This window comes from Podarcis raffonei, chromosome 5 (genome assembly GCF_027172205.1).
Source record: "Podarcis raffonei isolate rPodRaf1 chromosome 5, rPodRaf1.pri, whole genome shotgun sequence".
NCBI lineage: Eukaryota > Metazoa > Chordata > Lepidosauria > Squamata > Lacertidae > Podarcis > Podarcis raffonei.
In genome coordinates, this window is record NC_070606.1 from 77,512,296 (window position 1) to 77,524,353 (window position 12,058).

Consider the following 12,058-nt stretch of genomic DNA (forward strand, 5'->3'; position numbering starts at 1 on the left):
GTTAACAACTATTAGCAAGAATGGTCCTTTGGCAGCGGAAAGGGGCGATTTATTTGCTGGATATACGCAAAGCGGAGGCTACAGGCGGAGGAGACACCCACCAGCACAGGTGTAAAACGTCAATGACGCATTTGTTAAACTGGCTGGCGCAGTTTTTATTCTTTTGGCCTCGGCAGAGTCTAAGTACAGTTGTGGGTTAGCCCCCATAGAAAAGGTACTCCACCCCACCCCCAGAATAGTTCATTACGAACTGGCCAGCGTCAAGTGTCATGCAGAGCTGTCTGATGAAAAACACATGTCTGCAGAAGCAAAACCCAGCCACATTACACTTTTGACTTAGTCACGACATTGTGAAGGGGGGGGGGAGTCTCTCTCTCTCTCTCTCTCTCTCTCTGCTCTTGCCAACAAAGAACTGCCTGTTTCGTTTACTTCCCAGAAACAGCATTAGCCTTCCAACAAGGTCAGCAAAAAATACTGCTTTTCAGTTTGGAGCATGCCATGGTCCAAAAATCTGTAAAGTATTAAATAAAAACACACTGCACTGTCCTACGTGCACAGAGAACCTTCTTCTCAGGAGTTCTGGGTGGAGAATAATAACCATGCAGAAAACTCCCGTCCATTAGGAGGAGATACCTAGAGAGGTCTAGGGCAGCAAACACCATCCATTTCCTATCCTCGGTGGTTGGTTGTTAAAACGATGCCGGTGCAATGCCACTCATTTGGATTACGGTAATTGCAAAACAGTGTTAACCAGGTGGTTTTTAGAGACTGCGGCCATATCACCTTTCTCGGGTGGTTAGCAGGCCACATCAAGGACTGGATGGATCCTATCAGAGTGCAAGTATGCACCTTGAAATTGCCCTTCTGCAGTACACCTGCTTCCTGCATATAGCAAACTGTGGTCTGACATCAAAATCCTACACATGTTTACTTAGATGTAACTTCCAGGGTGTTCAATCGGGCTTATAACAAGCATAGTTTTTTTAGGATTGTGGTCTTCATTGCACAGGTGGAGCTGTGGGATGTGTGAGGGTGGGTACAGACTAAGACACTGGCATGCAGTTTTATGAATGGTATTTTTGCACTCTTAAAAGTTTTCTCTGGATTGGACTTTGCAAGCCCTATATAAGAGTCTGCATTGTGAGACAAGGTGACCTAGATTCCGTGCCAAACAAAGCTAAGTTTTGGAGCATGCGCATCTTTTGGAAATCTAGATAATTCTGCTCATACTGCACAACTTATTTTGCTTCCACTAGCTATGGTGAAGGTGGAGCCATAGAGGGTGTTGGAGCCCCACTCACAGAAAAAAACACCACTCAGTCCATTTCCCACCCTGGCTTCTAAATTTTCACCAGGCATTTTCATGCCTCTCTTTTCAGACTTATGGATCAACAGCCTGCTTTTAATATGTATTTCTAAAACCAAGGTGCTCAGGATGCTAAATGTCTCCCCAAAGAGCTTGAGGTCCAGCTGCAGAGTCACAGAATGCACACAGCCCTTCCAAGAGAAAACACGATTCTTTACATCAAGGTACATGCAGCATACATAGCTTCAAATGACTCAAGTAAATGAGCCAAGCAGGAAGAGGGAAGCAGGAATTCCCTTCCAAACCCGAATGTGGCAGACACTAGAAATTACTACCCGAAATTACTACAGACCTTATTTTGCCATATTAGTGCCACCCAAAAACCTGTTCCCCACAGAAGTGGTGTTATGTTCAATTCCTCCTTCCAACAGGGGCTGGTAGAAGTTTAGGAATTTTTTTTTGCAGAATCCACTGGTACATTTCTGGGAGATTTGAAGAAGATCAGTAAAAAGTTTCCTACTCCCAATGATTTAACACAAAAAATTGAAAGGAGGGGAGGATTATCCGTCATGACCTTCTGCCAATCATTTACCTGTCGGCTTCTATGGCCCTCACTTGCAAAATATGCGTATTCATATAGCTTTTGGCCAGGTCTGTGTAGTGCTCTGATTGTTGGCTTTAAGATTTGTGTTTTAAGTTGTGTTGTGTTGAGTTTTCAGGTGCAGATCTGTATTTATAGATTTTGTATTTGTATGGCTCACTGAAGTGGGTTAGATAATTGGCTCTGTCCCCTGGGAGACCTTTTCTCGCCTGGTTCGTTGTTGGTGGATCTCAGAATTTCTAGTAATCAAGAAGGAAGTTCCCACAAGTCTAAAGTCTGTCCATCTCTGTTTTAACCTTCTAATTGTGTACACATTTGCACACCAGTTCTGGCCTGTCTCTGGTGACAGTTGTGACATGGATAGGCTTCATGTAATTGCTTGGTGCTTACAGTATGGTGTGTTCAAATTTATCAAATTTGTTCTAGCTCAAGGTGTCTCCACCCTGAGATGGGGTTAGGTCAAGAGAAAAGACGACAGGTCCAAGATAACTGAGTGGGGATTTGAACTCAGGCCTTTTTCTCTTGGGCTGTCTCTACCCACTAAACATCGCACATATATTACCGCTTACATCTGGAGGATCACATTTGAGAAAGTAGGTATGTCTAAAAGCAACCCTCTGATTGTGAAGCAAAATCTTTAAGCCTGGTGTTCCATCAACTGGGTGAAAGGAAACACATTTCTACAATGGTCTCATAAGGTAGCAAAAGCATACTGGGAAATGAAATATAGTAAGTTGGAAAAAATGTTGAAAATAACATTTGTTTTAAAAAAACCCAGAAGCTTTTCTCTTAGGAATAATAGGTTTGGAGATACCCAAAGAACAAAGGAAATTATTTATGGATCAAAGAAACAGTTCCAACTAAGGAAGACTGGCAACAGAAACTGATGGTATATGCAAAAATGGCATATGCAGAAGATTAAGAAACCAAGAAGAGAGATGTTTTAATATAGAATGGGGAAAATTTATTGATTATCTGGAGAATTACTGTAAACAACTGAAATCACTAGCAGGACTGATATAAAAATGTGCAGTGAGAATAACTTAAATAGAACATAAAGGATGATTAGTGGATAAGATATGAACTGGATAAGCAGTGGGGAAAGATGTAACAAAATTAACCACAGAAAGGGGGGTCATCGATGACTGGATATTTCAATTGGGTCTGCTAACTCAGATGTGTGATTATATTGTAAAATGTGAAAATGAAAAATAAAACATTTTTGAAAAGGAAAAGCATTTCTACAAAATGGGGCAGAAGTTGATTCAGGTGCCTCAGTAATTATACATCCATCACCTGAAAACTGTATTATTCATCACAATCCCCATCTGGCACCTGCCAGTTCATTTCAGGATCTGCAGTGATCAAACACAGCTTGAAACCGGAAGAGCTTTCACAGCGCAGGTGAAGCTACGATAGAGCTGAGGCTGGGGCATGCGCTCTCAAAATCTCAGGTCTGTTGTAGCGAACACCAGCTTTGGCAAAGGTAAGTTCATTCTCCTTATTTCTGGAAGTTCCACATGACTAATGTACTCAGATCTGAACAATCGCTACCTCTGAAGGCCACATCCCATATTATCACAGCAGGATATGGAAAGTGTGGTTCACCCACTCATTGTTGTTAACAGAGGTTTGCACTATGCTTTTATCTGTAGGATTTCCTGGTGACTTGAAGAAAGAGAAAAAAGTAAGTCAGAATGGGTGGAAAGTATTAATGGAGCCAAGCCTGAGAAAGCCTGCCCTATCTCCTCCACTCGAGGTGGGCACTTTCAAGGCAGTTTGGAGGGGCAGTAGCAGAGGCTTGTGTTTTCCTTGCCTCTCCTTTTTTCCCACCCGCTGTGAAAAATACAGCATAGGCAATTGTAATGTGTGCCTATGTGAAGCAATGGTTCTTCAACACCAACTTTGTTGGACTGGTCATGTTCTGCGGATGCCTGATGATCGTCTTCCAAAGCAACTACTCTATTCCGAACTTAAAAATGGAAAGCGTAATGCTGGTGGTCAACAAAAGAGGTTTAAAAACTGTCTCAAGGCAAATCTTAAAAAATGTAGTATAAACACCGACAACTGGGAAACACTGGCCTGCGAGCGCTCCAACTGGAGAACAGCCTTTACCAAAGGTGTCATGGGCTTTGAAGACACTCAGGACGCAAGGGAGAAATGTGCTAAGAGGAAGGCATGCTTGGCAAATCCACATCGTGATCAGCTCCCGCCCAGGAACCAATGTCCCCACTGTGGAAGGACGGGTGGATCCAGAATTGACCTCCACAGTCACTTACGGACTCATTGTTAAAACCGTGTTTATGGAAGACAATCTTACTTGGCTATGAGCGATCGCCCAAGAAAAAGAGGAAGATATATATCACATCATACATGCACACACACACACACACAAATATATAGCACATGTATCTTGCACATGTGCGCGTGTACACACACACACACATAGCCTAATGTGAGCATGCTGCCTCCCAGAGAGGAGATGGCAGGAGTAGTCTTCTTCCTCCACTTCTCCTCCTGCTGCGCTGCTGCAAACCTGGTAATGGAGAGATTTCCATTTGTCTGCATTCATAAGAATGCTTTTTTTGCAAATTCAGTTCTTATTTATCAGCCAAGAATCGAGTACATCAAATCGTAATCCTAGCTGGGGGGGAAACCTCATACATGAATAGCAGTGTGGGTGGCCACTTGAAATGCAGCTGCATGAAGGCAGATCTATGTCATGATTGCATTTATGTGTGAAGCAGCTCCATGTGCGCCGATTCTCATTAAGATTATGCCAGCCATTTTTAATGCAGTTTGTGCTAGCATAACGCAGTTGCTTGAAAACACTGCTGCAGGGAGCTGTCACAGAGGGTGCCCTTTGCATTTCATGGACTTCTGATTCCACTTACCCCACATACCTGTGTGTGTGTGGTTATGTGTATATAGGGTTGCCATATTTCAAAAAGTGACACAAAATCTCAAATAATAATAATAATAATGAGGTCTTGAGCTTTTTTAAAAAAAACGAAATTCACCCGTCTACACTTTCTACATGGGCTGCCATACGTCCAGATTTCCCCAGCCAAATACCGGCTATGTCTGAGAAACTCGGAACATATGCCAACCCTAGTGTATATCTATCTATCTCCATTCACAAACAGTTTGGGCTGTATCCACAGAGCTGTGTCCTTCATGCAAGGACTTCAGCTTGCTCAATGGAACCTCCTTTATCTCTTCTTCCTCCACATGCCCCCAGATCTGTTCTGGGAGTTCCCCCAACTCTCTGGAGCAGATTTTGCAGGGAAGTACCATAGTGCTGGGATGCGGGTGGTGCTGTGGGTTAAACCACAGAGCCTAGGACTTGCCAATCAGAAGGTCGGCGGTTCGAATCCCCGCGATGGGGTGAGCTTCTGTTGCTTGGTCCCAGCTCCTGCCAACCTAGCAGTTCGAAAGCACGTCAAAGTGCAAGTAGATAAATAGGTACCGCTCCGGTGGGAAGGTAAACGGCGTTTCCATGCGCTGCTCTGGTTCACCAGAAGCGGCTTAGTCATGCTGGCCACCTGACCCGGAAGCTGTACGCCAGCTCCCTCGGCCAATAAAGCGAGATGAGCGCCGCAACCCCAGAGTCGGCCACGACTGGACCTAATGGTCAGGGGTCCATTTACCTTTTACTTACCATAGTGCTAGAAGGTGTCCTTGCATGAATAGGACAACTTCATTGGTTACCACCCTTACTGTGTGTTTATGCAATCTGCCAACAGAGGGGAACACTTCATGCAACTGATACAGTGGGCTCTAGTCCATGGAAACTTATGCCGCTAGTCCTGAAGATACTATAAGACTTGACTTTTCTTTTTAAAGGGGAGCTCACCAACCAGAGCTCTCTCCAAGTGGCTGCACTTCAAAGAGCCACTCTGCTGTCATTTGCACATGAGAACCAGGCCAAAAATTCTACGCTGCTGTGCCAAGAAGGCTGACAGAGAAAGAGTGGCCGATACATTAGTTCAACACTGCCGGCGGAAGCCAAAGGATAAAATACCTTGGATATGGAAAGCTGTCCCAGAGAACTGGTGTGGCATGGTTCTCGACTCAACGGCAACTCATTGGGCCTTTTCCCCTTTGACACTTCTACCCCTTGCATCCAGCTCAAACACCAGACCAGCTTTTCTACTTGCTGCCCATCAATCACATCACAACAGCAATTGCAGAGGCCTACAGCCTGTCTAGCAAGCCAACGGTGCAGACTGCCAAGTAGGAAGGTCAGATCGGAATTCTTTTTTCGGGTGGAAAGGATAGAAAGGAGGAGGGAGCACTTTCTTCTTATTTTCTTGCAGAATTGCCAACTGGAAGGAAAGGCAAAGTAGCATTAGGGGGAACATTTTGGTGTCAGCAAGGCCTCTAGGAAAAGAAACCAGGAGGTACACAGGCCATAGCTCAGCGGCAGAGAATCTGCTCTGCATTCCAAAGGTCTGCTTGGAGGATACAGCGTAAAGGTAAAGGTAAAGGTAAAGGACCCCTGGACAGTTAAGTCCAGTCAAAGGCGGTGCTCATCTCGCTTTTCAGGCCGAGAGAGCCAGCGATTGTCCACAGAAAGCTTTCTGGGTCATGTGGCCAGCATGACTAAACTGCTATTGGCGCACAGAGGACTGTGACAAGTGCCAGAGCGCACAGAAATGCCCTTTACCTTCCTGCCACAGCGGTACCTATTTATCTACTTGCACTTTGACGTGCTTTCGAACTGCTAGGTTGGCAGGAGCTGGGACAGAGCAACGGGAGCTTACCACCGTCGTGCGGATTTGAACCGCCAACTTTCTGATCAGCCAGCCCAAGAGGCTCAGTGGTCTAGACCACAGCGCCACCCACGTCCCGGAGGATACATGTGGGTAGAAACTAGCTTATTGTACAAAGTTAATATTTACACTATTGGCTCCACCCACTTTATCCACTGGCGCCACCCACCATTGGCACGTGGCCCTTGGAAGGCTCTGTCCTGGATTGGCTGGAGGCAGAGGAGCGGTGGGAGGAATCCAAGGGAACCCCCAGGGGAAGAAGGCTCAGAGCCAGGGGATTGTTGGTGGGATGACAATGAATGGTCAGAGGGAGAGGAGGTAGCAGACTGGGATGAGAAGGTGTCAGAAGCTGAAGGCACGAGAGGGTTTGGTGAGCAGGAAGAGGCTGTGGCAGAGAGCAGTCCAGAATCAGAGGCAGAAGTGGAAGCTGGAGAGAAGGGGGGTGGAGGGGGCAAGAGACACAGATAAGGCAGGCTGCTGTAGGAGCCAAGGAGTCTCCCTCTCCTGCTGCAACCAGCTCCCCTCCTGCCAGGTCTCCTAGAACATGCAGAGAAATGAAAAGAGCAGGACAGAGATGGGTTGTGTGCAAACACAGTTTGCGACTATTTGGGAAAGACCCTGGGGGGGAGGAGCGAGGAGAGAGTGGTGGGAAGGTGGGGACCTTCAGCGCTTGCAACTGTTTCATTGGGGCAAGACCTACTGAGAAGAGTCGCTGGGATCACCAGGCCTGCGCTGTTGTCTTTTTCTGCATAAGGAGTTATTGCGGACTTGTCAAGTTTGTTCTCAAAGGAACAGACCATTCCATAGTGGAACCATGGAATTCGCTCCCATAGGAAATAGTGAGTGCCACCATCTTGGATGGCTTTAAAAGAGATTGAGACAAATTCAAGGAGGGTAAGTATCAATGGCTAGCAGCCAGTGTTCTCCCTTCACAGTCAGAGGTAGTAAGCCTCAGGCTTCCCATAGTCCTTTGCCTGGAGACTGTGAGAACAGGATGCTGGACAAGATGGACCACTGACCTGATCTGGCAACCTCTTCTGGTGTTCTTATACCATTTTTCTCTTTAAGAAGGAATACTTTCACCACACAGGTGGTTTTTTCTTGTAGTTTGGGAAACTGTTCTTTGCATATAACCATATTAGGAGAAGGAATCAATCTAGACCCAATGTAAGACAGTGCCAGTATCAATATGGATTGTAAATTGAATGCACACAGTTAAGAAGATGGTCCTGCCATAAGCACTAGACATAAATACATCATGAAGAAACACAAGAGATAAACACACACTGGCAGAGATCTCAGAAATATTGAGCTGGGAATATGAGATCTTTAGCTCATAAATCTACGGCATGAGTCAGAGACTAGAAAGCAATGGGAGAAGCAAAACCAGGCAGAACAACTGTTAATTTCAATCACTTTTTACCTCAAGACTTATCTACAGTGTTACTACCGTTTAGTTGAATTATTGTCGATAGACCCTCCACAGGTACTTTTGTGTGCTTCCCTGCAAACATAGATGCAGGGGAGATATAAAGCAAAAGCAACACGCCATACAGGAAGAGCCAAACTTTCCATCTCATCATCGGAAGCAGTGCAAGATAAACACACACAGACACACGTGTTTGTAATTGGAAGTGCAGGCCAGGACACAGACCTGGAAAAAAACTAGGCCCCCACCTTGTTCATGGCACAACTTCAAAAGAATTTTTTAATTCCTCTGGTGCTGAATAACGCGAGGGCAACAGACAGAGGTGTAGCCTGCTTTCACTAAAAGGTTTTGAACCAGCTATTGCCAGAAGGGTGGTTTTGACTTCTTATCCAGTTTCCATTCTGCTTGTGTTGTCTGGTGGGATGTTGGCACAAGAGAACTGGCTTCGGGGCTCAAGCAGCGTTCCAAAAAATCTGCTTGCTTAAATACCTGACATGAACTCAACGAAACAGATTTTACAGCATTGGGATACGACCGGGGGGAAATGGGTCTTACTGCCACTGAACTGCAAACACCGGTGTTCTGATAACCAGAATTTGCAAATTAGGAGACGAAACATAATTCAGCAGTAGAGCAGAGGCTCTACATACACAAGGCCCCCGGCTCAATCCCAGCATCTCCTGCTAGAGCTGGGAGTGTCCCTATTTGTAGAGCCACCACCACTGAGAGTAGACGAATGGACCAATGGTCTGATTCAGTATAAGGCAGTTTTCAATGTCTGGGAATGTATGCTGTGGTCCCCCACCTCCAGCATGAATCTCCTCTTCCCTTGTCAGCTTGATCTCTAGCTTAGTAGTCACATCCATGTAGGTATTAACCATGGTTAATGCTAATCAGGTTCCCTCTTAACCAGGTTTTAAAAATCCAGTTCAGATCCTGATTTTACATAGAATTACGATTGCCAAAAGAAAAGTGTGCAGTGCAATTATATGCATATCTACTCAAAGAAGCTCCAACTGAATTCAACTGGACTTACTCTGGGTAAATGTGAATAGGGTTGTAACTGCTATGATTAATAAAGAGAAAGTCACTTCTTTTTCCAAATAGCACGCTCATGTGATGAAATGCCGTTGCACTCAGAAATTGCTTTTGGGCTTCCAATAGGCATTTGTTTGACCACTGGGAGATCATGATGCTGACCTAGATGGGCCATTGGCTAATCCAGTAGGTTCTTCTCACATTCTCAATGACTACATTGGCCCAGGCTGCAATACAACAGGCAAACCATTCAGGAAGCATTCTCCATCAGGCTTCCTGTGCACTTGGAATCGCAGTTTGTAATTGCATTGTCTAACCTGAGTATGCATGGGACTATACATCCAACCAACCAACCAACCAACCAACCAGAGCCCTATGTGAATTACAGCCTAGTCTTCCCCAATCTCAATTGCTCAGGTGCTGTATTAATATTCACTAATTCAAAATAACAACTTTGCATTTGTCTGAAAACTTGAATACATCCTCATCTGCTTAGTTTGGTTAGCTTTGGCTCACATAATCTGAAGCATATTGCGATTTTCTGTCATAATCTCTTAATGCTTCCGTCAGTATTAGTTATTTATTAAAACAATCTCTGTACTGCTTTTCATGTAAACATCATAAAGCAGTGTACAAAAAAAGAGTACGTTAAAACTTAAAGAATAAACACAATAGCAGCCAACATTAGGCCCAAATACCTGGCCACACCTAGGTTACAGCTCGTGGTTTGTCTGGAGAGAGGTAAACCATAAGCCTGAATTCAGATGATATACTGAGCCAAACCATGGCTTCACTCAGCATAGCACAGCAAGAAAACCACCAAAGAAAAGAAAAGAAAAGCAGCTGCAATCTTCTTTCCAGGAGTCTGTATGTTTGCTAATTCATACTAAATCATGGTCTGGCTTAGGGTTACATATGAGCAGGAGAATTACTACAGTCAACTGGCCTATGAAAAATTCATTTTTAGCAGACACCACAGTGCCATCAGTCTAATTCAAATGGGAGGTGATTCTAAAGATTCACTTTGCAAAGAAGTATGCAAGTATCTTAAGTAAGTACATACACCAATCTGGTCAGGGAGGCCGAGAGGTGCATCTGAGGGGTGAGGGTCTGTCAATTATGGGCTTTCTCTTCCACTGGGGTCTTACCATTTTTACTATGTTTTATTAGGCCAATTCGAACCTCTGTATAGGCAGCTATGTCATGATTGGTGTGAAGCCATAAGAGTGTTAATTTCAGTTTTTAACAACGCATTACTCACTCTGATCCTTAGGATATTGCAGGAAGCAAGCTCACTATTACCATTTGGTATGACTCACTTAATTGTCCCCTAGCCTTCGGGGGTTTACTCAGGTTTATTCTTTATATTTGATTCTCATGATACATTTGCCACTGTCCAGTGACTCAGAGAGCAATCCCACACTCCCCCTTTATGCTCCAGATAAAAGTTGCTGAGATAGTTGCCAAGAGAAAGCAAACAGAAAGGAAGATTATCGTAGCACAAATAACACTCATTTGGTTCGGCGTTGCAAATCCAAACACAGATCCACAAAGTGAACTTGAAGAACTCCCAAGTTATCTGTGTATGGTTATGCATACCATCAACTCACAAGTTAATGTGGTTTCTCTATCAAGTAAAACATAGCACAAACTAAGACCCTCCAATTGTCCATATTTTCCAGGGACATCTCTGATTTACAGAAGCCAGGGTGGTTTCTGATTTGATCCCGGAATGTCCCACTTTCCCTTAAAGGTAAAGGGACCCCTGACCATTAGGTCCAGTCGTGACCGACTCTGGGGTTGCGGCGCTCATCTCGCTTTATTGGCCGAGGGAGCCGGCGTACAGCTTCCGAGTCATGTGGCCAGCATGACTAAGCTGCTTCTGGAGAACCACAGCAGCGCATGGAAATGCCGTTTACCTTCCCGCTGGAGCAGTACCTATTTATCTACTTGCACTTTGACGTGCTTTCATACTGCTAGGTTGGCAGGAGCAGGGACCGAGCAACGGGAGCTCACCCCGTTGCGGGCATTCGAACCGCCGACCTTCTGATCGGCAAGTCCTAGGCTCTGTGGTTTAACCCACAGCGCCACCCGCGTCCCTTCCACTTTCTCTTAGGACATCCCTATTTTCATTGAAGAAACGTTGGAGGGTATGGAGTTATCTGACCCCCTGAGCCATCTGAGCAGCCCTGTATAGGAAAGTTTTTTTAATGTTTATGTTTTATTATGTTTTTTTATATGTTGGAACCTGCCCAGTCTGATGGGTGAGGTATAAAGAGATAATAATAATAATAATAATAATAATAATAATAATAATAATAATTAGATAGGTTGTCCCTATTTTCATCAGAAAACTGTTGGAGGGTGTGCACATTTACTATGACCTGATAACAAGAAAGACTTCCAGGGACAGCTATTAAGGGGAGGGCCCCCCCTCTGATATCACCTTCCCTGCCTTCCAATGAAGGCCTTAACCCAGAAGGGAAAATACATCAGTTTATGAATCACAAGAAGTTAGGCATCACCCCCCACCTGTCATACTGAGTGTCCATCAAAGGGGAAGGTTTTCATTATTTGGAATCGTGCTGCTGTTTGCACAGAGTCCAATGTCCACTCTCAACATCCTGTTACTCACCCAGGTTTGGTTGTGACATTGCCATAGATCTCTGCGATACAGGGGTGGAAGCGGCTGAAGGATGATGGCTCATGTGGTTCAATGGCTGGGTCATGGTCTTTCGAGGATCTTGCCACGTCGTAATCTTCTCTATATGGCTGCAAAACAGAAACACAGGCATTTTAGGCTGAGAGGAACTGAAGAGATTTCAGTCTCAAATATGACCCAGAGCTCCGATTGTCCATCTGTGCACGTCAGCCATTCCCCCTAACTTTTGCTAGCTCTTACAACTGTA

The 12,058-nt window shown here is 44.8% G+C and overlaps 1 protein-coding gene across 1 annotated transcript in view; it reads right to left on the reverse strand.

Moving 5' to 3' along the window:
- WWTR1 (WW domain containing transcription regulator 1) overlaps positions 1 to 12,058 on the reverse strand; it is an 85,599-nt gene that overhangs the window by 18,534 nt on the left and 55,007 nt on the right. The window contains exon 2 of the mRNA XM_053390254.1: positions 11,785 to 11,921. Coding sequence (XP_053246229.1) covers positions 11,785 to 11,921 — 137 coding nt within the window. The remainder of the gene's footprint in view (positions 1 to 11,784; positions 11,922 to 12,058) is intronic.